This window comes from Notamacropus eugenii, chromosome 3 (assembly GCF_028372415.1).
Source record: "Notamacropus eugenii isolate mMacEug1 chromosome 3, mMacEug1.pri_v2, whole genome shotgun sequence".
Taxonomy (NCBI): domain Eukaryota; kingdom Metazoa; phylum Chordata; class Mammalia; order Diprotodontia; family Macropodidae; genus Notamacropus; species Notamacropus eugenii.
Window position 1 is genome coordinate 435,578,900 of NC_092874.1, and position 27,605 is coordinate 435,606,504.

A 27,605-nucleotide genomic window follows, 5' to 3' on the forward strand; every position below is an offset into this window, starting at 1 on the left:
GTATACATGGTGCTGACAAAGTTGGATTTTTTAGATTTCAGTATGGGAACCTCAAAGATGGGCTGCACTTATATTGTTTTCCAGACAGTGAAGAAGGTGATCAATTACTATAGAAACTGTAATTCCCTTCTCAAGATCAGCCTTTACCTGGTAGGGTCCACAGCAAGGGGAGCAGCTGATTTCCATTTCGGAGAACATCTGTTGGCTTGATGATGTGACATCTATGAGCTTCAAAAGAAAGAACACATTTCTGTGGTTATTGCCTCAAGTCTTCTACCAGCAATGGTATATCCAGATAAAGAGAAGTAATTTCAGAGGGAATCTGTATTGGGTACTATTGTATGGGGTGTTCAAGAAGGATTAGCACCTCTGGTGTGAGTGCTTGCTGAGCCCTTTCCAGAGCTGTTCATCCAGTTGGCACTTACCTTTCTCACCTGTGACTCCAACAAGCTATAGCATGCACATTGACTCCATTCCAGTAAAACCATTTTGACTGGCCAGGCTAAACCAGGTCAGGGAAACTAACAATGCTAATGGTGAGTTAGGAGGTGTGTCTACCCCAAGAATGTGAAGACTCCTCTCCCAGCGAAATGGGCAGATGAGAATTTGTTCTCATGGCCATGAAGGCTTTGGGGCCAAGTTTTGAAGGAACATGTGTGTACTTTTCTGTATTTGCGAAAGAAGAGGAAATGGTCAGTCCAAGCCAAAGTCTTAAGGTCTTACATAAGATTGAGATTCAAAAATCATGGACTCCTCTAGGCAAAGAGAGCTTGCTAATGTTGGTGAGACTGTCCCAGTGAAGATGTTACCCAGATAGCCCTTCATTGTTTTTAGTATAAAAGAACATACTACTGTGTTCAAAGGAATATGACATGCCACTGTAATCTGCTTGGACAAAAACTTTTTGAACTATGAGACAATGTATCAACAGTGTCCAGGTATGTCTCTAAATGAGTCAGGTTAGCTCCTCTCTTTGTTACTGTCTCTTAAACAAGATGTGAAATTCCTTGGACAAGTTAAAATCTTTGACAAAATGTAACCTTGCCTTACTCCAGATTCTTTTTGCCTGATGATACAGCCTTTTGTTCTAGTATTTACGATGACATTTTGGCAGTAATGTAGATCTGCAATTTGGCACCACATTGATGACATACATGAACTTAAATTGATTCCTGAGCTCTGCCTTTAAAGGACAACTAGGAACGATTTGATGGTGAAGCATGTCAAAAGAATAAGGCATACATTTTCAGTCATCACTAATGTGTTGGTTTTTCTCTTTTTTTTTTGTTTGACTGTACTTATTTGTTACAATGGAGGGTCTTATGGGGATATGGAGGGAAGTCTTCTGGAAGTGATAGTTATATTTAAAGAAAAGAGTATCAATAATTTTTAAAAGGAGACTAAGGACACTCATCCTCACAAAAGGAGAAGAGAGATACCACATTCTACAAAGAAAGCAGCAGACAAGTCAGAGCTGCATTCACAAATCTGGCACAAATTGCCAAAATTTCATAGCAAATGCTAGAACAAAGCACCACATCAACAAGGTAAAAAATACCCTGGATGAGGCAAGTTTATATCCCACCAATAGGCAGGAAACACAGACCTACATACCAAGGAATGAAAAACAGAGCTAGAATGAGAATTCATTCCCTGGAGGGAAGCCTGAATATCCACATAATTCAATAGGAAAGACAAGTTGGGTCTACTTTTGTCACACCCTCCTCTGTCCCTTTTACAGGTACCATGGATTATGGTATATAAAACTTCTTGGTGAAGGGATCATTAGAAGAGAAGAATGGTCTTGAATATTCACAGACATGGATGTGAGTCTTCAGGTTTTTCTGTTATGGTAAATAAAACCTGACTAACATTCTATGGCTTGTTAGTACATGGGAAGGGAAGAGAAGTATTTATTAAACACTTAGTATAAGACAGACACTAAGTATTTTACAAATATGATTTCATTTGATTCTCACAACAAACCTATGAAGTAGGAGTTGTTATCCCCATTTTACAGTTGAGGAAATCAAGACAACCAAAGGTTAAGTTGCCCAGAGTCATACAGTTAGCAATTGAGGCTGGATTTGAACTCAAGTCTTCCTGACTCCAGGTCTAGTCCCTCTATCCACTTTGTCACCTAGCTGATTTGTAATAACTGAGGATCTGTGTTTTGTCTGTTTGTTTGTTTTTCTTTTTGAGGGAAGACCTAGACACAAGGCAGGTCCTAAAGTCCTTGGGTTTAACTCTGGATGAGAATATGAACTAAAGAGATTATTGAGAAAGGAGCCCAAGACTGAGCCCAACAGATGGGAGCCTCAGGCATCACATTCTGAGCTATGGATCAGACCTCTGTCTCCTCAAATGGGAAAGCTGGGTGGACCACTGATGTCTCTGTCCCTGTCAAATTCCTTCACCCTTTCTAATTAAACTAAGTGGTTTGGTGGGTCGTGGTTTGGTGGATAGAGCCTGGGTTGAGAGTTAGAGAGGTCTGAATTCAAATCTTGCTTCTACCATTTACTAGCAGTGTAATGCTGTGCAAATTACTTAATCCCTTTCAATTTTCATTTCTTCTCTGTAAAATGAAGGTGGGGTTGATAGCCATTCTTCCAGTTTAAATTTATGTTCTTGTGAATTCCTTCACGAGAATCATAGACTGTCAGGGTTGAAAGGGACCTCAGAGACTATCAGATCCAACTTCTATCTAAAAAACAACTCTTACGAGGAGTTATTCAGACTCTGCTTGAAGACCTCTAGTGGGGAGAAAATTGACAACTTCCTGAGGCATTTTAGAGGCCTGAAATTGTTAGGAAGTTTTTCTTTTCTCAAGACAACCTGCCCCTTTACAACTTCCGTTCACCGTTCCTTGTTCTAGTCTCCTAGTCCAAGCAAAACAAGAACAAGCTGTCCTTCCTCCCCAGGGCAGTGATCACATTGCTATCCTGTCTTTTCTTCTACAGAACAAACTTCTCTACTAATCCTTAGTTCTTGTAAGTAACCATGCAGTCGTGGTCTTCCTTCATGGTGCACTCTTCATATATCAGTTTGATATTCAAAACCCTTCCCAATCTACTGCTCATCTACCTTTTGCTCTGCGCTCTGTCCCCCTCCATGTTTCTTCTACTCAGAGGTACTGACCTCTTTACTGTTCTTTGAGCAAGGCATTCCACCACCCAATTCTGCTTCCCTTAGCTATCCCCCATACCTAGAATTCTTTCCCTCCTTAGCTCTCTGACTTTGGACTTCCCTGGTATCCTGCAGCTAAAATCTTACCTTCTATAGGAAGCTTTTGTTGATCTCCCTTAACACTGCTCCTTGTTCCTGTACAAGCATTAATTGTACTACATGCATTTGGGATATATGGAAGTCTGTTTTACCCCCATGAAAAATGTAGAAAGTGCAAAGGACTCATAGGAACCCAGAAAGAATATAAAAAACATGAGACACTCAAATAGCTCATCCCTATCTGGGTTGGAAAGGAATTGAACTTGGTTGCCCAAAAAGGCAACCCTCTGACATTTTGGTGAATCCTTCTTTCCCATCCAGTCTGTCAACCACACCCTGTGGTTTCCCTCAGAAGGCAAACATACTTTGAAGCTATTGAAGAAACAAGTCCCTTCCCATTAGACCAGCAACGTTCCAAGAATTCACTGACTTTCCTCTCCAAGTAGGATTCAGTATATAAACTGACATTCTTGGGGTATATATCTAATGTTGAAGGAAAAATATATTAATAATGCTGTGTTTTTAAAGGTCTCAGGTATTCCAGAAACAATTTTATTTAATTTGTCATTATCCAATCTAGTTCAAGCTTGGAGAGATGTCTAAATTGGCATAATCCTCCAAGTCCTCCTACATAACTTTCTGTCCCAAAAGAAACTGAAATAACATTTATGAAAGATTAATGACAGTCACCCAGCTCCCAGCATTCCCCTCCAAACAACTTTAAAATAATGCTTCAAATCACATTTTGGAGTGGCAGAACCAACAAAAAGTCAGGATGAGACAATTTTGGGGCCTAAGAAAATTTAAGAGTTCTGGGGCAGTGGGGTGGAAGTCTGTACGGAACTCAAACATGCTTTGGCAGCAACACCAGCCACAGTAGCCACAGCAGCCACAGCTATAGCAGCTTCAGGAACTCTTAGCCTAGAGACAGTAACAGAGTCAGGCAACTGATCAGAAAGAAATTATAGGGAACCCTTTGCTGACACTGGGTATAGCTAGCATTAATTACCAACTGTATCGCTCTTACACAGTTATGAATCACAGTTCCAGGGTGGAGAGGAGCGTGGTCACAAGGGAGCAGGGTCCTCAGTTACAGTTCCAAGGCAGAAAGAAGCACTAGTGGCTGCAGGGGACCAGAGGTCCTTCCTGGGTAAAGACCAGAGCACAGACCAGGAGACTAGTGCCCATAGCTCTCTTAGGATCATACTACCTTAGAAGCACCCAAAACTTGCAGATCTCCAAAATTAGCTCTGAAAACAGCAGCACAAAAAAACCCTGAAGCTTGGGACAGTACCTCCCTAGAGAGCAGACCCCAAATTTAACATAAAGTTCAAAGTTCAAAAGAGAAGTAGGAAAAATAAGCAAATAACAAGAGCAATGTTTGACTCTAAAAAGCTACTATAAGTGGCAGAGAAGACCAGGGCATAAACTTAGGAGGAGATAACAATGTGAAAAAAGCCTCAGAGAATAATGCTAATTGGACACAAATCTAACAGGAATTCCTGGAAGAATTAAAGAAGGAGATGAGTGGTAGAGAAAAATTTGGGAAAAGAAATGAGAATGAGGCAAGAAAATTATGAAAGGACAATTAACATTTGGTAAAAGAAGCACAAAAATTCACTGAAGAGAACTTAAAATCAAAATTGGCAAAATGGAAAAAGAGATACAAAAGTTTGCTGAAGAAAATAATTCCTTAAAAATTAGAGTGGAGGCAAGTAAAAGCTAATAACTCCATGTGATATCAAGAAAGAATAAAACAAAGTCAAAACAATGAAAAAAATAGAAGAAAATATGAAATATCTCATTGGAAAAAGAACTGACTTGGAAAATAGGTTGAGGAGAGCTAATTTTATAATTATTGGATTACTTAAAAGTCTTGAACAAAAAAAGAGCCTAGTCATCATAATTGAGAAATTATTAAGGAAAACTTTTCTGATATCTTATATCCAGAGGGCAAAATATAAATGGAAAGAATCTGCCAATCATCTCCTGAAAGAGATGCCCAAATGAAAACTCCCAGGAATATTATAGCCAAATTCCAAATCTCCCAGGTCAAATAGAAAATATTGCAACCTGCCAGAAGGAAACAACTCAAATACTGTAGAGCCACAGTCAGAATCACATAAGATTTAGAGGCTTCCACATTAGAGTGGAGAGCTTAGAATATGATATTCCAGAAGATTATATATATATATATATGTATATATACACACACATACATACATACACTCAGTTGTGTATGGAAATATAATTTACCCAATAGGGAAAAGAAGGGGAAGGGGATGAGAGAAAAAGGGTGGGGAGAGAATGATAAAAGGGACTGTGGATTAAGGAAGACAGTGACTAGAAGCAAAATAGAATTTTGAGAAAAGACAGGAAAAAAAGAGGGAGAAGAAGAAAGTGAAGAAAATGGATTGGAGGGAAATACACAATTTACTACTACTGTGAATGTGGATAGGATTAGCTCACCCACAAAATGGAAGCAGTTAGCAGAATGGATTAGGAACTAGAATCTGACAACATATTATTTACAAGAGACACACTTAAAACAGAAAGACACACACAGAATTAAAATAAAGGACTAGGGCAGAATCTAATATGATCTATCAAATGTAAAAAAGGCAAGGGTAAGCAATAATGATCTTAGACAAAGCAAAAAAACCCCAGACCTAATTAAAAAAGATAATTAAGGAAATTATATTATGCTAAAAGGCACCACAGACAATGAAGCAGTATCAAAAAATTTTACAAGTTTCTCTGAGAAAGGCCTAATTTCTCAAATATATAATGAGTATAGAACTGAGTGAAATTTATCAAAATAAGAGTCATTCCCCAATTGACAAACGGTCAAAGGATACAAACAGGCAGTTTTTAGAAGAAGAAATCCAAACTATCTATAGTCATATGAAAAAAATGCTTTAAAGCATTATTGAAATGCATTATGAAATGCAAAATGGATAACTTTGATTACATTAAACTGAGAAGTTTTTGCACAACCAAACCCAATGCAACCAAAATCCGGAGGGATGTAGTAAATTGGGAAAAAATTTTTACAGCTAAGCTCGGGGATAAAGGCCTCATTTCTAGAATATATAGAGAACTGACCCAAATGTATAATCATACAAGTCATTCCCCAATTGATAAATGGTCAAAGGATATGAACAGGCAATTTTCAGAGGAAGAAATTAAAGCTATCTATAATCATATGAAAAAATGCTCTAAATCACTATTGGTTAGAGAGATGCAAATCAAAACAACTCTGAGGTACCACATCACACCTATAAGATTGGCAAACATGACAGAACAAGAAAATGATAAATGCTGGAGAGGATGTGGGAAAGTTGGAACACTAATTCATTGTTGGTGGAGCTGCGAGCGCATCCAACCATTCTGGAGAGCAATTTGGAACTATGCCCAAAGGGCTACAAAAATGTGCATACCCTTTGACCCAGCAATATCGCTACTAGGACTATATCCCCAAGAGATCATAAAAATGGGAAAGGGTCCCACATGTACAAAAATATTTATAGCAGCACTCTATGTAGTTGCCAAAAACTGGAAGTCAGGGGGATGTCCATCAATTGGGGAATGGCTGAATAAATTATGGTATATGAATGTAATGGAGTACTATTGTGCCATAAGAAATGATGAACAAGAAGACTTCAGAGAGGCCTGGAAGGACTTATATGACCTGATGCTGAGTGAAAGGAGCAGAACCAGGAGAATTTTATGCACAGCAACAACCACAGTGTGTCAGAGTTTTTTCTGGTAGACTTAGATTTTTGTAATAACACAAGAACTTCTGAAAAAAAAAAAAATCCCAATGGTGGACCTCAAGGCAAAATGCCTTCCACACTCAGAGAGAGAAATATGGAAGTCACTCACATAATGTAGCAGATCATGTTTGTGTATGTGTATCTGTTTGTGTATCATGTTCTGATTTGTTATACGGATTCTTTCATTTATCTTAGTCTGACTACATAGCATGACTATAGTGAAAATATACTTCAATAGGAAAGTATATGTAGAATCTATACAGAATTGTATGCAGTCGTGGGGAGGGAGGGAGGTAGTGGGGGGTGGGTGGGGAGGGATAAAATCGCAATTGTATGGCAGTGATTGTTAAACATTAAAAAAATAAAAAAAAATTAAAAAAAAAGCATTATTGATCAGTGATTAAATTAAAATAATTCTGAGATACTGCCTCACACTTATCAGAAATGACAAATGCTGGGGGATATGAGGGGAAAGTATGTACACTAATGAACTACTTACTGGTGGAGCAATGAACAGGTCCAACCTTTCTGGAGAACAATTTGGAACTATGAACAAAGGGCTATAAAACTGTGCCTACCTTTCGACCTAGCAATACCAATACTAGGTCTGTATCTCAAAGAAATCAAAGGAAAAGGAAAACAACCTATACATACAAAAATATAGCAGCTCTTTTTGGGGTGACAAAGAATTAGAAATTAAGGGGATGCTCATCCATCGAGGAATGACTGAACCAGTTGTGACATGATTGTGAGGGAATACTATTGTGTTATAAGAAATGACAAGGGTGGTGGTTTCAGAAAAATGTGGCAAGACGATTATGAACTGATGCAAAATGAAGTGAAAAGGACAGGGAAATCACTGTGCATAGTGACAACAATGTTATAATGATGATCAACTGTGAAAAACTTGGCTACTCTGATCAATGCAATGATTCAAGGCAATTCCAAAAGACTCATGATGAAAAATGCTATGCACCTTCAGAGAGAGAATTGATCAACTCTGAGTGCAAACTGAAGCATCATTTTCTTATTTTCTCTTTTTTCATGCTTTTAAAAAAATATGGCTCACATGGAAATATCTAATTTCACGTGTAATTGATGTCATATTACTTGTCTTCTCAGTGGGTTGGGGAGGGAGTGGGAAGAAGAGAGAGAATTTGGAATGCAAAATTTAAAAAGAAAAGAATGTTAAAAAATAGTAAATTAGAATGCTAAAAAAAATAACATTTATAGAACTCTTGAATAAGGAAAAGACCACAATGTATAAAAATACTCTTTGGGTTACTAGTCCAGAATAGTTGAGTAACCAAGCCACCACAATCTCATGCCCTTCTGGACCACTCCCTCACTCCAGGAGTAAACAAAGGGATCTCATTCCTTCCTTAGATAGCTTAATTATTTCTCAATAGAGAAAGGTGAATATTTGCTAATTAGCTCCTGGTGGGTGGGGAAGCAATGATGTGAACAAAACAAGAGTTATTCATTATAGAAAAATAATTAAATATCACCCTTAATCTGTTTCCCTAACAAAAGCCATTTTGTCTTCCATCTATCTTTCCAACAGGATTTTCCAAACATTTTAGAAAAGCCTTTTTAAAGAAAAATAGATATAAATAAAATGTTTTTAATATGCTTCCACATTAGCAGTGGAATCTCTAGGTCAAAGAGTATGGATAGTTTAGTCACTTTATTAGCATAATTAATAACAAATCAGTTTCCAAAATGGTTGAACTAATTTATCACTCTACAAACAAAGTATTAGTATTTCTATGACCGCTTCATCATTAACCGTTCTATTTTTTTCCCATCTTTACCAATTTGCTGGAAGTGAGCTAAAACCTCAGGACTGTTTTGATTAGAGTTTTTCTTCTTATTAGTGATTTAGAGTATTCTTTCTTATATTTATTAGTTTGCAATTCTTTTGGGAACTGCTTGTTCATATCTTCTGACCACTTATCTACTGGGAAATGACTTTTGTTCTTATTTATTTCTGTCCCCATTGTTAATATACCATAGATAACAAACCCTCTTCGGAGAAATTTGATACAAAGATTCTCCCCTCCCCCAAGATTATATCACTAGATACTGAAAAGACTTTTTAGAAAATCTGACAGTCATTTCTATTAAAAACTCTAGGAATTATAGGAGCGAATGAATATCTCCTTAATATAGTAAATAGTGTTTATCTAAACCAAAGAGCAAACATTATATGTAATATGAAGAAATTTAGAGGCTTTTCCAATAAAATAGGGGTAAAGAAAGGATCCATTATCACTGATAGTGCTAGAAACATGGTGCTTTAAAATAGTGCTAGAAAAGCTTATTATAGTGATAAGACAAAGAAATTGAGGGAATAGGCAAAAATAAAGAGAAAATAAAATTATCACATTTTGCAGATGATATAATACACCTGAAGAACTCTAGTCAAGTAGGAGTTAATGGAAATAATTAATCACTTCAGCAAAGTTATAGAATAATAAGACAAGTCCACAAAATAATAAGCATTCTTATATATAACCAACAAACCCAACAAGATGAGCTAGAAAGAGACATTCCATTAAAAATAACCACAGAAGCTATAAAATACTTGGAAATATATCTACCAAGATTCATCCCGAGACTATAAGAATTTCATTGTTAAACAATCTTTGCAGGAAAAAAAGATCTAAATAAGTGGAGAAACATTCACTGTTCATAGGTGGGTCAAATGAATATAATAAAAATGACAATAATATCTATAATTTATTTAATCAATGCTGTGCCAGACTCCAAAAAGAATATTTTATATAATTAGGGGGGAAAATTGAAATTCATATAAGGGAAGAAAAAGTAAAAAAGTCTCAAGGACAATAATATAAAATAATGAGAAGAAAGGGAATCTGTCAGTATCAGATCTCCACTTGTACTACAAAGCAGTAATTCGTTAAAATGATTTGGTACCGGTTAAAAAGAAAGAAGTCTATCAGTGGAACAGATTATATATACAATATACAGAAGGAACAATCCCAGTAGCACAGTGTTTGATAAACCTGAATATCCTAGTTACTGGAGAAAGGACTCATTATTTACCAAAAAACTGCTGGGAAAATTGGACAGCAGTCTAGCAGCAATTAGGTTCAGATCAATAGTTCACACATTACACCAAGATAAGCTCCAAATGGATACAAGACCTAGCTAGAGATAAAATGTCATGTCATAAACAAAACAGAGGAGCAAGGAAGAAATTACTATTTGAATTTATGGATACAGAAAGAGCTCATAATTCAACAAGTGACAGAGAAGATCACAATTTTGATTAGATAAAAATTAAAACAATTTTGCACAAACAAATCTAATATAGTAAAACTTAAAAGGGAAACAAATAATCGGGGGGAAATCTTTGCAATAAGTTTGTCTGATAAAGGTCTCATTTCCAGGCCACAAAAGGAACTGACTCAAATTTATAAGAATAAAAGCCATTATCTAATAGATAAATTGTGATTGGATATGAACAATCAGTTTTACAGGCAGAAATTCAAGCTGTCAACAGTCATAGGGAAAAAACTCTAATTCACTAATAATTATAGAAATGGAAATTAAAGTAACTGAGATTCTACCTATCAAACTTGCAAAGGGTAGGAAATGATAGATGTTGGGGGGCTGGGGGGTGGGAAAATGGTACCTTAGTGCACTGTGGGTGGAACTGTAAAACTGTCCAGACATTCTGGAAAGCAATTTGCCTAGAAAGTAACTGAAAGTAACATATCCTTTGACCCAGCTATACCACTACCAGACCAATATCCCAAAAGAAATCAAAAGAAACAGCAAATGTTATACATATATGTAGCAAGAACTGTCCCCTACATATAGCAATCAGGTATTGTCATGTGTCTCAAAGGGAGGCAGAAGAGACATCTCTAATCTCTTCTTCCCCTACCTTTCTCCAAGAGATGCTTTATTTCCTGCCAGGAGGAGAAGTAGGAGCCTGGGGAGAGAAGCTTAGCCATTCTGCTCTGCTTTCCTCAGAGAAAGGAAATACTAGGCTTAAATTATGTCCATCTGCTCTCTTAAACATTATTAGTCTAGGGGATATGGCTATCGAGCTAAATTTCTGATCATAATTTCTTGTTAAGGAAAGGGGAGCACAAGCTCATATTCAAGGCTTGACTCCCCACCAAATACCAATTTTACAATGAATCCACATAGAAATTAGCAAAGAAACCGATTTATCCAAGTCAATAGAAAAAATAATAATCAGAGGAAGTACACAGAAGATAATATATCCCAGACAATACAAAGTGAAGGAGCTCTTCTACTGAGTGGGGTCATGTATCTCAAGCAAGAGTGAGTTCTATATCTCACCGAAGGGGACGTTCCTCCATAGTCTCTAATGTAACAAGCTGGAAATAGAGACATGATGGGGACTGCTACCTCCTCTCATATCAGCTTTATACCAGAGTCTTTTCCTTTTAGCAACCTGAAGGGGGATTGACATCATGTATCTTCTGTCTCAGAGCTAGAAGTCAGAATCACTGGAAGCTCAGAGACTGAAGAGCCTGAAACTGACAAGGCTGAAAAGACTTGAAGAGAGTAGATCTCTCCTCTTGTCAACTCTACCCCTCACACAGGCATGGGACATTGTTTTCCATCAGTAAGGGGAGAATCCTATACCAATGGTCATTGGGACTCGGATTACACGTATAAAAAATATTTATATTGACTCTTTTACTTTTTAATGGCAGGCTTTTATCACTGATATTTGATGCAAAGTTTTCTCCACCCCTACCCCCTGCAGAATGTTTTGCTTCTTATTTTAACTAAGTTGATTTTATTTTTTGCTGAAGCTTTTTCATTTTGGGTAATTAAGGATATCAGTTCTGTCCTTTGTGATTGTCTTTATCTTTTGTTTGTTGAAGAAATTCTGCCCCTTACTCAAAATAACTAAAAACTGCATAAAATATTTGGGGAATCTATCTAACGATACACACAAGATGCTTGCATAGATTCAATTACAAAGTACTCCTTAAAAAAATAAAGAACAACTTAACTAGCCAGAGGAACTCATGTCCAAATGTAATAAAAATGATAATATTGTCTAAATTAAGTTACACTTTTATGGTCTATCAAACTGTCAAGGTATACTTTATAAAACTCAACAACAGAAAGAAAAACAGCAAAATTCACTCGGAGAAACAAACCATCAAGAATATCAAGGACAATAATTAAAAAAAAAGAGGCAGGAATGAAGGGGAAATAGCACTTTCAGGCCTCAAACTATACTACGAAACCATAGCCATTGACATAATTTGACATTGGTTAAAAAATAGAGAGGTAGATCAATGTAACAGATTAAGCAAGGGAACACTAGAAACAATGGAACTCAAAACCCAATATCCATAAAGGCAAAAAAATAAATTATTTAGGAAATAATTCCCTATTTGATTAAAAATTTCTGGGAAAACAGTTGGGCAGAAACTAGGCTTAGGCCATCACCTTATAACATATTCCACAAAATTCAAAATGGATTCATGACTTTAATATTAAAGATACTATCATTAAAAAATTAGCAAAGAAGCAGGTCATATATCTTTCACAACTAGGAGATGTTTTCCTAGTCAAACAAGAGGTAGAGGCAATTACAAAAAATAAATAGGTGGGTTTTTTTTTTTACAAGAAATTAAAGAAGGGTTTGTTTGAGCAAATTTAATGCATCTGGGAAAAGAGAGGAAGTGGTCAGATGGAGAAAAATCTTTGTATCAAATTTCTCTGATAAGGGTTTGGTATCTAAGATACACAGACAACTAACTAACATGTGTGTGTGTATGTGTACATATATATGCAAGTCATTCCCTGCTAGATAAATGATCAAAGGATATGAACAAGCAGTTCTTTAAAGAGGAATTAGAAACTATTAGCAACCAGGTGAAAGAATAAGCCAAATAACTACTAGTAAAATCAATAGAAGATAAAACAACCCTAGGTTTAATTCATAGCCAGTGAATTGGTACAGACGACAAAAGATGGAAGTAATAAATGCTGAGAAGATAGGAACACTAGCGGAGTTGGTGGAGCTGCAAATCAGCACAACTATTTTACAAAGCAATTTAGTTATTCCAGTAAAGTGTCTATAATATTCATACCCTTTGACTTATGTTTGTCTCATTAAATCCTCTGGAGCTTTCCTATTTTGTTCTATACCTACTCTTTTTTTAAAAAATCTTCAGATCTTTTCCACAAGAACTATTATATATCCATACCTCTCTTATTTTTTATTCAAGATATTAAGTTTTTAATTTAGACGAAGATTTTTACATTTCTTCCTATTAAATTTCGTCTTATTGTATTTGGTCCAGTGTTTTAGGCTGTTGAGATCTTTTTAGCTTCTGACTACCATCAAGCATGTTAGCTGCCCCTCCCAGCTTTGAGTCATCTGCAGGTTTGATAAGCACATCATCTATGACTCCATTCCAGTCACTGATAAGAAGACTAAAGCAGTTTAGATCCAAGGGCCAACCCCTGGGACATTTCACTAGAAATTTCCCTCCAAGTTGACTTGAAACTATTAATAACTGTTCTTTAGGTGAGGTCACCCAACCAGTTCTGAATCCTCCTAACTGTTCTGTGCTGTCTAGATCACAAAACCCTCCATTTTGTCTGAAGGACAGCATATAAAAGTCTATCAAATGTGATCTAAAAATCTAATAAATTCTTAGTAGAGCATCACTTTGATCTATCAAATGTCCCTGCCAGAAAAAGGTAGTTTGATATGACTTTTTTTCTTTTAACAATGAAATTTTCTTGATATTCATATCCCTTCAGTAACCCATTCTAGAATTTTGGCAGGAATCTCTGGTCTATGATTTGCAGGCTCTACTCGCTGTCCTTTTCCGAAAATTGGGACATTTTAGAAATCTATTTTGGATGGAAGGGGTAATAGAAAGGAGGACAGACTGGAGGAAGGGGTGGATGGGGTGCATGTTGTCCTGGGGTGGGGGTGGGGAAACGTGGAGAAAATTTTGAATTCAAATTCTTGTGGAAGTGCATGTTGAGAACTGAAAAATAAATAAATTCTATTTTTTTAAAAAAAAAATTGGGACATTTGACTTTCTCTAATTTTTCAACAATCCCCATCCTTACTCCTCAATACACATTCACAAGCAGCTTAGAAACTGTACCTTTCAGATAACAGAAACAATTTCTTCTGTTCCTGGGATCTAGTTCATTCAAGCTTGATGTCTTGAATTATTTGAGGACAGTCAGGGATTCTCTTATTACCTCCCTATTTATCATTGGTTTGAACTCCCTATTAGCCATTTCTATTCTATCCTTTCTAACCTCCAAGTCATTCTCCTTGCTAAAGAAAACAGAAGTAAAGTCTGAATAGAAGCTGCTTATTAAATTTTTAATAGCACCCATATGACTTATCAATTACTTCCTTGTATTGCTGTTATGTGTGTACATGTGGGATGTGTCTTTACATCTGTTGTACTGTCTAACCCTTTGGTGTTCCCATAGCAGGTACATAATAAATACCTGTTGAATGAATGACTAACCTGACGTCCTGGAGTTAGTTCTTGAAGTCTAGCAGATTTCCCAGATTTTTGAAGGGAAGGATAAGAAGCTATGATCTCAGCCTTGACATGAACTCTTCCCTTCTCTCCACCTCTCCACACTTTCCTTTCACAAAGGGGATCTGTTTCTCAGAGCAAGGACAACTGGAGGTCACGAGGTATGAGGGACAGCTCAAGCCATGACTCCTTACATACTTTTCCTCTGGCGGGAGTTGATAACCCAGGAGGAGGGGCTCTACTGTGAGCTGGAAATAAATTGGAGAGAGAGGGAGAAAGAAGACTGAACTTAATATTGATTCTGGTCAGCTGCTGGGTCAGGAGAGCAAGTAGGCAACTGCTACCCTAGAGATAAGTGACCTTTAGTGGGGTATGAAAATAGGATAAGCTGCTCCTAATTGGGGAAGGGTGGTAGAAGGATTGTTTTGTTTTTTTGTGGAGGCTGTTGTAAGGGTAGAAAGTTGGTGAGGCTCTTGATGATGTCAGGGGGATGGAAGGGCTCTGGTTGTTGGGGCTGGTTGTCTAAAGGGTGTCTTGCTGAGGGAGGAAACAATTCCTAGGTGGTCCTGGGTGTGTGGGTGGTGCTGGGTTAGGGAAATGGAGAGGGTAAAGCTTCTAGGCTCTTCTAGAGTCTTTTCACAATCTGCTTCCTAGGTATTAGTAGAAGCCCTGAACTCTCTCCTAGTATTGGTTGGAGGGCAGTTTGGGGTGGAGATAGAATCCCTCTGTAGGAAATCAAAAGAACTGTGATTGCAGTAAGCTTCTTGAGTACAGTGTTGTCTAATAGCCAGGTAGGTGAAAAGTCTGTGGGGGAGTGAGGCCTTTCTTGCCTCAGTGAAGGTCCTCCCAAGCTCTTATGCAAGCACTTAGTTGGCTACGGACTCTGCCCCTGGAATAGAGTTCAGTTATGTCACATCTCTTTAACTGTAATCCCAGGTTTCCTGGGCAGTTTGAACACAGCAGGGTGACAGGCAGACATGGAGTGAGTGTCTGGGGGAATGATGGTCAGACCTGGATTAGACCTAAGGACCCCTGCTTGGGAAGGTCCAGATGTCTAGGCCAAATGTCTAAATTGGGAAATTTATTTCCTGACTTGGAAGCAGTTATTCCTAGTAAAGCAGCTAAGCTGTGAACCAAGTTGTAAGGATGTCAGACTAGGGGAGGTAGAGGGAAGAGGGGTGTGGATGGTAGTAGATTGCTTCTCTTTGGTTTTGTGGCTATGGTACCATGATGAAAACAAGTCCTAGAGCTTCCTCTGCTGGGGAGAGATTGTGAGGAAGAGAAGTGTGACTTTGTTGGAATAAGTGGTCTTTGTTTCTTTTGTAGGTCTGAACTGGTACAATTGACCAGGATGGAATATGCAATGAAGTCCCTCAGCCTTTTTTCTCCCAAGTCTCTTTCCAGGTGAGACTTGTCCCTATTCAAATTGACCATTTCAATTCCCTGAGCTATATGCTCACAAGAAGGCACACAGTAAGTAGATCTTGCCTTCTAGCAGCTTATTTATGTTCTAATCCAGGCAAGGTGAAGTTCACCATGGAAGTCTTCCTGAAATAAGTCTGAAATAGACTTCTGAAGGAAGGGAGATGTCATTTGGCTGGAAAGAGAGGGGAGGTGGTTAGAAGTTGGAAGAGGGTAAGTAAAGAAGTTGAGAATTATAGAGAGGACTCATCCTTACTGTCCTATCTGACCTTCCAGTTGGGTAGCAGTAAATGCCTCTGTGGTGACACAGCAACTGATGGCTGAAACGAGTTCCGTGACCAAAGCCCGTCCCTACCGTGTGAGCAACGCCGATCGCAGTGTTCGGAAGGGGATCATGGCTGATAGTTTCTTAGACCTCAGCCACAAGGTGAGAGACCATGTTAGACAGGCTCATCTTGGTATCTAGTTGCAACTAATTAGCCTCTGTATTTAGAATATTGTTTTAGTGAAGTGGAGATTCCAGGTTCTCATCTCCATCTCTATACACAAGACAAGAGTGACCCGTGCCTACTTGAAACCCAACCCACCTCAGACTAAAGGTAGGTTAAGATCTTTTGTTATTTGTTTTAGAACAGGTAGGAACCTTGTATGAATCAGTTTTAAACCAATCTCTGTATTTCTCAGATTAAAAAAAAAAAGCTGAGCCAGGTCATCTCATCTCATGCTTCTAGAGTTCTTTCCTTTTTCTATTTTCCTTGTATTTATTTGTCAATGTGTTATAGTCCTTCCAGGAGAACAAAACCTTCTAGAGGGCAGGATCTTCAAAAAATATCTTATTTTGATTGATGACACTTGGTTCTTATAAGACTTTCATTTCCACATTTATCTTTCTCTATATGGATCTGATCCCTTAAAAGAGAGATTAGAAAGGGAAGGGGAAGCAACAGTTCAACAAACCCAACAAACATGTTAGGTATTTCACAATATGTACAATATTCTATCCACATAATACCCTTTCCCCTCCAACTTTCAAAGAAAAGAGAGAGGTGCATTTTTCAACTCTTCTCTAGACCTAGGGTAATCATCATAATTTCAAGAATGAATTTTTTCTTTTCTTTTCTTCCCATTATTATGTGCATATTTTCTTGCATCAGTTGCTAAGTCTTGGAGAGACCATTCTTGTCTTTATTAGACCTACTGCCTTGAACATCATAAATGCTTAAATGTTTGAATTGAGTTAGTGACAGAGGTGAGACTAGTACTGGGTCTCCTGACTTTCAGTTCTGTTCTATAGAAGTTTTTTAGGCAAACTATTACTTACATATGGTCAAGTTCCTTCCACAACTACAGGAAGAAAGCCCTTTGGTCTAAGTTTGGTGTGAGGAGGAGCCTTGGGAATCCCCTTTAGACCAGAGGTTCTTTCCTTTTTGTGTGTCATAGACCTCTTTGGCAGTCTAGTGAAGCCTATGGATTCCTCAGAATGATGTTCTTAAATACATAACTACATGATTAAAGGGAAATTGAATATATTGAAATACAGTTATCAGATAATTAAAAAATTTTTTTTTATTAAATCCCATATGAAGAACTTTTGTTTTTGACCCTTAAAAAGCTAGTTAGATGAGTCAACCTTTTGAAATTTGTCAATAATGACATCTAATAGTCTGAGCAGTATCCCAAACTCTGTTTACATTACTTGCCCTTGGAGTACTTCTGCACAAATGGTAGACTCCATGAGGGAATTATCTGAGTCTACTTTTCTGGTGGTGAAAGAAAATTACATGAAATAAATAGTAAGCATATTTTACACTAGGTGACCAGGGACAAGTTCTGGTCCTGATTTTGTTGTGATCACCAGTTGTGACTCTGGGCAAGTAGCTGAAGTTCTATGTACTTTTCATGTCTTCATCTGTAAAATAGGGATAAAATTGGACTATATCTAAAGTCTCTTCTATCTCTATAGCCTTATCCTCAAGGAGAGAGTTTCCAGCCAAATGGCCAGGATTAAGGAGGAGGTACATCTTAACTTCCCTAAAGAATGGTACTTTGTGCAAACCTTGGTCATAGCATGGTCCTCTGCTCCTTGGATCCTTGGGATCCTTTTCATCTTTAGAGATGTCAACTGGTTTAATTTCCACTTAATGTCCATCCTGTAGAAAGATAGAACTCCAGGGTTGGGAAGATCTGAGGCATGGCCATCCTTATTAGAAAAGAATTATCAGCATAAAGCTGGAAAGCAACCTTAGAGTGTCATCTAGTGCAAGCCCCTTACTTCCTAGCAGAGAAAAGAGAAGGGAGTGATTTTTAAACTCCATCGGGTCTCAGATAAATCCCATCACCACAGCTGCTGAAGTTGAACTATATATCCTAAAGTCTTTTCCAGCCTTAGATATGTGATCCTAAGCCAAGGTAAGATTTGAATCCAGTTGATGACTCTAAAACCAACTGTCTTTGAAGTACACTACATTGTCTCCTGGCTTTGAAGAAGACACAACAAATGCCAGTTAGGGTCTGCAATTCCCCTGGTTGGGGAAATCCTGTACCTCCCTCATAACCATGGGGTGTTCTTTTGAAACTGAAGGAAGATGCTAAGGAGCTCCAGACTGATTATAGGTAGTAGTTTAAGAAATCGTTATGAATACTTACAAAACAGGGGCAATCTTTGGTATGGGGCAGTGGTCAGATGATTCAGTGGATCCTTGCAAAAGAACCCCCCAAAATCCCCATAGTGATTATAGAAAACCGATGAAGGGAGGAGGAGCTAGAGAGTGCATCACTATTGATTGGTGGATATTTTTGGTTTTCTGCTTAGTAGTGAGCTTGGGCATTAAGCCAATATTATGCTCAAACATAAGTTTGTGTATTGATCATGTACTAGTTACATATATCTCATGATATTCTTGTTACGGCTTTCATTGGTCATAGTATCTTAAGTTATGAATCAGTCTAAGTTATGATTCAGTGTCTGAGTTATTATTTTTAACAGGTCACCATGTCTGGATTTCCACCTTTCACAGAGTTTGTTCTATGACTTTTCACTTTTTACTGTATTTTATGGCTTTTCCCCAATAAGAACCCTATAGTCACATTATTCTTTTTTCCCTTTCTTCCCCAGAGAATTCTTATATATCTTCTTTTATCTTCATTCTGTAAAATTATATAATTAAAATTAAGATGAATAAGGCCAATAATATATGCTTCTTGCCTTCCTCTTAAAAGAAGAGGGCAAGGGAGAATAATTATCTGAACTTTCCCCACAGACAACCACATTTAGTGAAGTCAATCAAGAGTTAAGCCCCTTTTCTCCTTAGAGCTTCTTCTAGACTACAAAGGAAACTCTACAACATCTCAGCAAGTCTGGCTATCTTCTAGTTGTCAAACACTTAAGGGGAATTCTCCCCCTCCACCTTTTCCCCCTCCCCTCAAGCTTCATTTTGGAGCCTGTATGCACCACACTCTCAATGTGATTCTAGCAAATGCTGTTTTTGTTTGGGCAATCCCAAAGTCCCATACCAAAGCATACTTAAAGTTATCTGTGATTCTAAAGTCCTGAGTGACATTCACTGTTAGCATGGGTTAGAGGCAGGACTTGAACCCATATCTTTTGGACTCCAAGGAGAAGCCTCTATGCCAAGAGTACTAGCCTGTGACATATTGGTACACATGGCACAAGAAGTGATGACTGACTGCTTTCTTTTTCCATATCTGATAAGAATGTTTTAAAAAAAAGCATATTTGAATCTCTTGGTATAGGGACAAAGTGACAGACATATAATGCCCCCAATTCTGACAGGATCAACAGCTATTACATAATATGACTAGCTCAAATCCTATTTAATATACTATGCTTAAGAAGGCAGAAGCTTGCGATACATCTTGGACCACAATTGGGATAATAATAGTTTACATAGCCCCTTAAGGTTTGCAGAGTGCTTTATATAGTCTCATTTTCTTCTCATAAGAACCTTGAAAGGCAAGTGCTATTGATCCCCATTGTACAGATGATGACAACCAAGGCAGATAACAGTTAAACAAATTCCCTAGGGTCACATAGTTGGTATGTGTCTGAAGATAGATTGTGAACTTGGGTCTTCTTGATTCTAGACTCAGCACTCGAACCACTGCACCATTTAGCTGCCTCTAGAAAAATTATGAACAATTCCAGCAGTGAGCTGAAGACAGTTGGGGTTTAGCTTCTGAATTCCTTTTTTACCTTAGCAACTCTCCTAAACATTGCTTGTAGAGCCAGTGTGCAGAGCCAGTGTGAATTCTGGAAACAGAAGTGAATGTGGATTTGTTTCTCTATATGCTACTTTCTAGCCTATCTCATGTTTTTCAAAATTGCCATGCTGATTAATTTCAGTTACTTCTGCATAAATACCAAACATATTCCTTCACCACTACCTCCCTCCCATCCAAAGTAAATATTGGCAACATTGTAAATAGAATTCAGACAATGATTCACTTCCAAGTTAAAGAAACGTTGTCTACAATATTAAATCTGGTAACTTTGTTCAAGTAAGACTCATTGCAAGTAAGATAGTAAGAGCATTGGACTTAAGAGTCTATCTTGGTTCTATCCCATTTCTACCTTTGACTGGCTTTATAGCCTTGAACAAATCTATCCCTCTTCCTCTCTTTAAGGGACCTGTCTAGCTTATTTCTCTAATACAAATATGTAGCAGTCGAAGTTATTTAAGACCCTTATTGTGTGAAATGACTGCCATATCAATTTACCTCCTGCCAAATCTTTCCATTAGACTAGAGTTAAAATGGTAGGAGACTCAACATGAGATAGAGGTGGGGAAGAATCCCTAGTAGACTAAAAGGAAGATACTGGCTCCTCTCCACCCCACTTTCCTTTTTTGGCAGCCACTAAATATATATGACTTCATTTAGCAAAATACTAACATGTAAAATTTTTATAAGAAGCTTAATTCATAAACTCAGATTTTATACATTTGTATTTTTTTAAATAGCATGAATAGACATGGAAAGTATATCCTAGTTCATACTTTGAAGTTTAAGAACTCCTCTCTTGGCTACAAAATTATATTAAAACCTAGGTGGGATTTCAAACATCCTAAAATATTGCCTTGAGTGGGGGAGGAGATTTATGTATGATTCTTTGAAGATTTAGCCAGCAAACTATATTATGGCCAATACTGTTTTCCATTATGTACTTGTTTCAATACTTTTTTTATGACATAGTAGTTTCATGTCTCATACCAGCTCATAGTCAATGGTTTATTTTGCTTTTTCTGGACATCTAACTACATAGTTTGTAGATAATAATAATAAGAGCTAGCATTTACATAGTGCCTACTCTCTGCCAAAACTAAATGCTTTACAAATATTATCTCATTTGATCCTCACAACAACCTTGAGAAGTAGGTGCTATTAATATCCATACTTTACAAATGAGGAAACTGAGGCAAACTGTGATTAATTGACTTGTCCATAGTTACACAGCTAATAAGTATTTGAGGCTGATTATGAACTCAAGACTTCCTGACTCCAGGACCAGTGCTGTATCCACTGTGCCACCTATATGATGGAAAGTTTTAGAGCTGCAAACGATCTTAGAGACCACTTAGAGACGGCCACTTTTCATCTTTATACCCCTCAGCACTTAGCACTTCTGTTGAACTGAATCTCAGTCTAGTCGATTCCTTGACTTCTGTTGAGGATGTGAAGGGAAGCAGGGGGAAAGAAGAAGAGAAAGGTCTGGTCATATTTATGCCTCTCTTTTTCTAGGTACAGGAAGCTCTGTCTGTGGTAAGCACCTTCTCCCTGGCTCTGGAAGAAGATGGTACTATCATAGAAACAGAAGAATATTTCCAGACACTAGATGAAGGCACAGTTCTCATGGTCCTAGAGAAGGGGCAGAAATGGCGACCAGCATCCAACCAGGTAAACCAAGCAAGGAGGACATGAGGGGAAAGAGAAGATAAAACTCTCATGGTGGAAGGTGTCTGCTAACTGCTTTTATCCATATTTTTACTAACCAGTTACCTCCTGTGACCTGTAATGCTCATTTTAGGAATCTGGATATCAGCTCTCACTTGCTCAAAAGGCCTCTAAGAGGATGGACATGGCCTCTGTGACCTTTGACTTATACAAAGCAAGGCCAGATGACTTCATTGGCTGCCTGAATGTAAAAGCAACACTGTATGGCAACTACACGCTGTCCTGTGATCTGCAGTGCTATGGGGCCAAGCGTATCATGAAGTGAGTAGCTTTGGGGAAGGCAGTTCAGCTTCCCCAGCACATTTATCTACTTCCAAGTTTTGTTCTTACTTAGCTTGATGAGTATTTGCACAGCTAACATGACCATGTATTGAGATACAAAAAGATATAGTCCCTGATATAGCTGCCCAGTCAAACTGGCTGCCTGGTTGTTCCTCAAACATGATGTGACACATATGCTACCTGGGCACAGATACAATACCTGCCTTCCTCACAACCTCCTTAGAATACCTTGCTTCCTTTAAGGCTCAGCTCAGCCCAGTTGTCTCCCCTTCCTCTTTGTTGTTCAGTCATTTCAGTAGCACCCAACTCTTCATAATCCCATTTGGGGCTTTGTTGGCCAAAAGCCTCAAGTGGTTTGCTATTTTCTTTTCCAACTCACTTTACATATGAGGAAACTGAGGCAAACAGGGTTAAGTGACTTGTGCAAAGTCACACAGTTAATAAGTGTCTGAGGCCAGATCCAGACCCAGCACTCTATCTACTACACCACCTACATCAGTATCTTTCCTGATACTACTTTGCATTTTCCTGTCTGTATACATGTAGGCAGCTAAGTGCATAGTGAGTGAATAGTCTTGGACTAGAAATCAGAAAGAGTAGAGTTCAAATCCTTCTTCAGATTCTAGATATATGATCCTGAGAAAGTCATTGAACTTCTTAGCTTCAGTTTTCACATCTGTAAAATGGAATAATAACAACACCTACCTCACAGGCAGTTAGGATCATAACATATGTAAAGTGCTTTACAAATCTTAAAGCGCTATATATGAAGTAGCCATGATGATGATGAGGATGTTATGTTGTAGAGACCCAGTAAAACCAATCAATAGGGCATTAAGTGCTTACTATAACTTCCTTGAAGTTAGGACTATTTAATTTGTCTCTGTATCCCTAATGTCTTACACTCAGTAGGTATTTAATAAAATGTTTGAAAGAGTTTTACATTCTAGTTGAAGAGACAAGATGTTCATTTTCTCTGCTTGAGTATAACTGGGGGCATGTGGGTGATTAAGGTGGCAAGTGCCTTAGATTAGTGGTGTCCAGCACCAGTAGAAGTGAGGACCACTTCTCCATAGATAAGGATCCTTGCAGGCAGCATATTGACTTTGTTTTAAAATGTGATGTCACCTATTTTCTTGTGTTTTTATCCATTTCATTAAATGTTAACCAAACATCTGAATCTGGTTCTGCAACCTGAAGTGTTAGCCTGCTGGCCACATGCTTGACATGTCTGCCTTAGATCATAGAGGGAGAGCTCCCTATGAGCTGGTGAGACAGAAGGAGGCTCTCCTAGATAAAGCGTCATTTAAGCTGAGCCTTAGAAGGAGTTAGGTTGATAAAATGAAAGGGGGCCATAAGGAGTGTCCCCAAACTTAAGAGGTCTTCATCACGACAGATTTATGAGTTTACCTGAGCAGGGCGGGAACAGGCCAAGGTGCATGACTGAGTGTATAGCTGTCCAGGAAGTTGTCCTAAACCTGGCACAAATGATCTAGTAGCAACAAAGCCCAAAGAATGGGCTTACTTCACTCAGACACATACTGGTATTGAATCTAGAAGGATACATATTAGTGGTTCTGGTTCACTTGAACGAGCTTCTGTTGTTTCCCTTTCCCCATGGAGATTATGCTTTCATGAACATACAGTACAGACCCATCAAATCTGAAGAGGTATCAGCCCCTGCCCCCCTCCACAGATAGCCTTCTGTTTCCAGGGGATTGCTAGAAACCATCTCACCAGGACAAAGTCTTCAATTATGCATGAAAAAAAATCATTAGCTGCCTACACAGGAGCAGGGTTTCTGTCCATCAACATCCCCTAACTCCCAGTGGCTTTTACTTCTTTCTGCTCCATAACCTGAGAATTTCCTCCTTGAAATCCTGGCTGCTCCTTCAACCCTCTTTCCTCCCTTCTATAAAGGCCTGAGTACAGCCTACTTTAAAAGCTATGGGGTTTTTTATTCCCTCCTTCCCTCAATATCCCAGCTGGTCCCTTGACTTCGAAAAGCTTTGCAGAAGTCACTTATCTAGATCATTATTCCAGAATGTGAAGGATGTTCCTTGAAAGTTCTCCCTTGTGCCCAGGCCAAGGCTGTATTGTCCATTGCTTGGCTGAATGGGCGGTAACCAGGAACAGCCTGGAGTCTGGGGCCCCAAAGCCTGCACTCAAACTTGCTAAGATGAAAACAAAGGCTCACCTTATGCTGGATATTGACATCCAGATAAGGTCTGAAGATTTCCCTCTGTTCACAGCAGGCATTCTGTGTGTGTGTGTGTGTGTGTATGTGTGTCTGTATGTGCATGTGTGCGTGCATGTGCATCTGTGTGTGCATATGTGCATGTGTGTATGTGTGTGCATGTGTGTGTATGTGTGTGATAGATCATTTGCTGAAGCCTAAGGATCCTTTCTTACAATAATGTTTTTAAGTGAATAAAACAAATATATAAGATTACAAAGAAAACCAATCCTTTTGAAATAGTTATTAAAATATTAAAAACAAGTTCATGGATCCCAGATTAAGAACACCTGGTTTAAAGAGGCCTGGGAGGAAAAGGTCTGATGGAACTCAGGTGGAGATTAGAAGCAGTCAGTCAGCAAACATTTATTAAGTAATCACTATGTGCCAGGAAATATGAAAAGTGCTGGAGAAACAAAGAAAGGCAAAAATAATTGCCATCGTCATGGACCTTACATGCTAATGGGGGAAAGTACATGCAAACAACCATGTACATACAAAATAAATTGGAGGTTTATCTCAGAGGGAAGGCACTAGCATTAAGGAGAACATGGAAAGGTTTCTCAAAAAGAAAAAAGAAGGAAAAAAAGAACATTCCAAGCATGAGAGACAGCCAGAAAAAATGCAGGGAATTAAGAATGAAGTATCTTATGCACAGTGAAGAAGCCAGTCACTGGATCTCAGAGTGTGGGGGGGAAGGTAGGCCAGGGCCATGTTATGAAGGACTTTTGAAAGCCAGGAAATTGTGTATTTTATCCTGGATATAATAGGTAGCCACTGCAATTTATTGAGTATGGGGAGTGGGGTGGGTCAGGGCACGGGAATGGTATGTGGGAAATAGACCTGTATTTTAAGATCAGTCAGACAGCTGGAGGAGGACAGACTGGAGTGGGGAGAGGTGTGTGGCAAGCAGACCAACCAGCAGGCTATCATAATAGTCTAAGCATGAGGTGAGAAGTACTGTACCAGGGGAATTGCGGTGTCAGAGGAGAGAAGAGGGCCTATAGAAGAAATACAGTGAAAGTAGAATCAGCGGAATGTGGTAATGCACTGGATGGCCGCGGAGGAGGTGGCCACAGTGTGAGTTAAGGATGACATCTAGGTTTTAAGCCTGGGCCACTGGGAGTATGGTGGTATCCTTAACAGCATTATGGAAGTGTGGAAAAGAGAAGGGTTGGATTTCAGTTTTGGACATGTTGAGTTTAAGATGTCTGACACAGGACATCCAGCTCAAGATGTCCAGTCTTGGTAATGCAAGACTGGAGGTCAGAAGGGAGGTTAGGGCTAGATCAATAGCTCTCAGACATGATCTGAAGTGTTTTTCCTCCTTCCAGCACTGCCCTTCAAGTGACCAAATGTCTTTTCCCCCCTTTCTCCTCCCTACCCTCTCTATTCAGGGAAGCTATCCGATGTGCACTCTTCAGTATGCAGGCCGCTGGTCATGTCCTTCTGGGGACCTCCAGCTTCATGCAACACCTCCTTGAAGACACAGAGAAACCACAGTCTCTGGAGGGGGGCGTACTACCTCTCCCAACAAAGCTCACGATCCCTTCCCTTATGAAAATGCTACAGTGAAGCCTCAGGCCAAACACTGAACTGCTGAGAGCCCAGAGTACTTATGACTGCCTGGGAATATTTTCACCAGGATTTGTGCCAGTCTTCTAGATATCCTTTCCACCTTCCTGCCATTATACCACAAAATCAGAGGAACAGTGGAAGCAATGGGTTTGTACTGAAGGGGAATCTGTGGGCTTTCTTTTTTGCTTTTCCCTCATCTTGGCCCCAAAGAGTCTGGCCAACCATTTACTTGGTCTGAGCGACCTATGCTGTAAGTCATAATCCTCCGGGATCCACGATTTCTGTACCACATGTCCCTGAATATGCATTTCCCTGTTTTTGTTTCATTCTAACATTGCCTCGTGTTGTCATAAATTAAACCCACTATGAGGATACATTTGTAACCTGTAACTTATAGAAATTACAGCTTTTTTGTCTCTTTTTCTTGCCAACTTGGCGCCTGTGTGTGGCTCTGCAGGGTTGGGTGACTATGTAAGCAGAGCCCCATAGGCTGTGAATTCGATAGCTGCAACAAATTGGAACCACTCCCTGCAGTCACTAGAATGAGAACTTCTGGAACTGGAGAAGTTTCAAAAAGAGGAGACTGGATCAGCCTCTTCCCATTTCAGTTCCCTCATGGGGTGGCAAATGCTCATGTAATGTGTACTTAGGGGTTAAGCTAAGCAACCTCATTACAAATGGGTGACAAGGTGAGCCCACCCACAAAACAAATGTTTCAAAGCAGGTTTGTGAAAGATTTTTCTTTGTGGCTAGATAAAGACAGGAGTAGACTGCTATGGGGCTTGCTATCTGTGTCCAAACCGGGGTGACAGTATGACCAATCTCCAGGTTGAGGTGGTACGAGGGTATCAAACATAGCACCCCAGACTTGTACGAACCATTGCAGAGTGAATTGAGCAGGATCAGGAGAACTATTTATACAATGACAGCAATATTGAAAAAACAAACAAAGCTGAAAGATTTGGGAACTCTGATCAACACAATGAGCAGCCACAATTCCAGAAGACTGAAGGCGAATCACGCTACTCACCTCCTGAAGGGGAGCAAAGGACTCAGAATGCAGACTGAGACATACGTACATTTTTCTTTGGGGTATGGCCAATGCAAGAATTTATTTTCTTTGGCTGTATACATATTTGTGTCCGGTCTTGTTTTTCTTGTTTTCTTATTTGAAATGGAGGTGGAAGAGAGAGGACGTGGATTTGAAAATAGATATGAAAGTAAGATTTAATTCAAGTTTTGTTTAAATACTTGGCAAATAAAAAAGTTGCTTCCTTTTTCTTTTTAATAGGGAAACATTCTGTCTTGTGTGGCTGTGATTTGTCCTTCATTCTCAAAGAAGACCATGACATCAGGGAGGTGACATGACGAATTAAATTGGATGAGAGGGAAGGAAGGCTGTGCAAAGTTACCAGCCTCACTTTCTCCTTCAGAACCATCTCAGTCCAGGGGTCTTTCTGAGTTCTCACTTTGAGTGAGGCAATACCTATTCAGTGAATAGATCTGTTGAATAAGTGAGTCAAAAGACAGCCTCTTAATTTATATATTTATATACGTGTGTGTGTGTGT

The 27,605-nt window shown here is 38.7% G+C and overlaps 1 protein-coding gene and 1 long non-coding RNA gene across 3 annotated transcripts; one reads left to right on the plus strand and one right to left on the minus strand.

Annotated features, from left to right (window-relative positions):
- LOC140497505 (uncharacterized) lies at window positions 1–14,695 on the minus strand. The gene is made up of 2 exons (XR_011964710.1): window positions 14,534–14,695; window positions 1–228 (listed from the first exon to the last, which is right to left on the minus strand). It is a non-coding gene; the product is annotated as an uncharacterized lncRNA (long non-coding RNA).
- Window positions 14,696–14,780: 85 nt separating this feature from the next.
- CIDEC (cell death inducing DFFA like effector c) lies at window positions 14,781–27,332 on the plus strand. Of its 2 annotated transcripts, none has more exons than XM_072598541.1 (6): window positions 14,781–14,877; window positions 15,875–15,952; window positions 16,247–16,397; window positions 21,728–21,883; window positions 22,014–22,201; window positions 25,856–27,332. In XM_072598541.1, the coding sequence occupies exons 2-6, from the start codon at window positions 15,900–15,902 to the stop codon at window positions 26,031–26,033; spliced, it is 726 nt and encodes a 241-aa protein (XP_072454642.1). In that variant the 5' UTR covers window positions 14,781–14,877; window positions 15,875–15,899; the 3' UTR covers window positions 26,034–27,332. The 2 variants fall into 2 exon arrangements, with proteins under 2 accessions (XP_072454642.1, XP_072454640.1); XM_072598539.1 differs by lacking the exon at window positions 14,781–14,877 and adding an exon at window positions 15,430–15,530.
- Window positions 27,333–27,605: the final 273 nt, after the last annotated feature.

Bases quoted from the DNA above. Each gene is read 5' to 3' on its own strand.
- CIDEC (XM_072598539.1), top strand. The intron at 16,398-21,727 runs GTGAGAGACCAT...CTCTTTTTCTAG, and splicing joins TCTTAGACCTCAGCCACAAG to GTACAGGAAGCTCTGTCTGT. The intron at 21,884-22,013 runs GTAAACCAAGCA...TGCTCATTTTAG, and splicing joins GGCGACCAGCATCCAACCAG to GAATCTGGATATCAGCTCTC.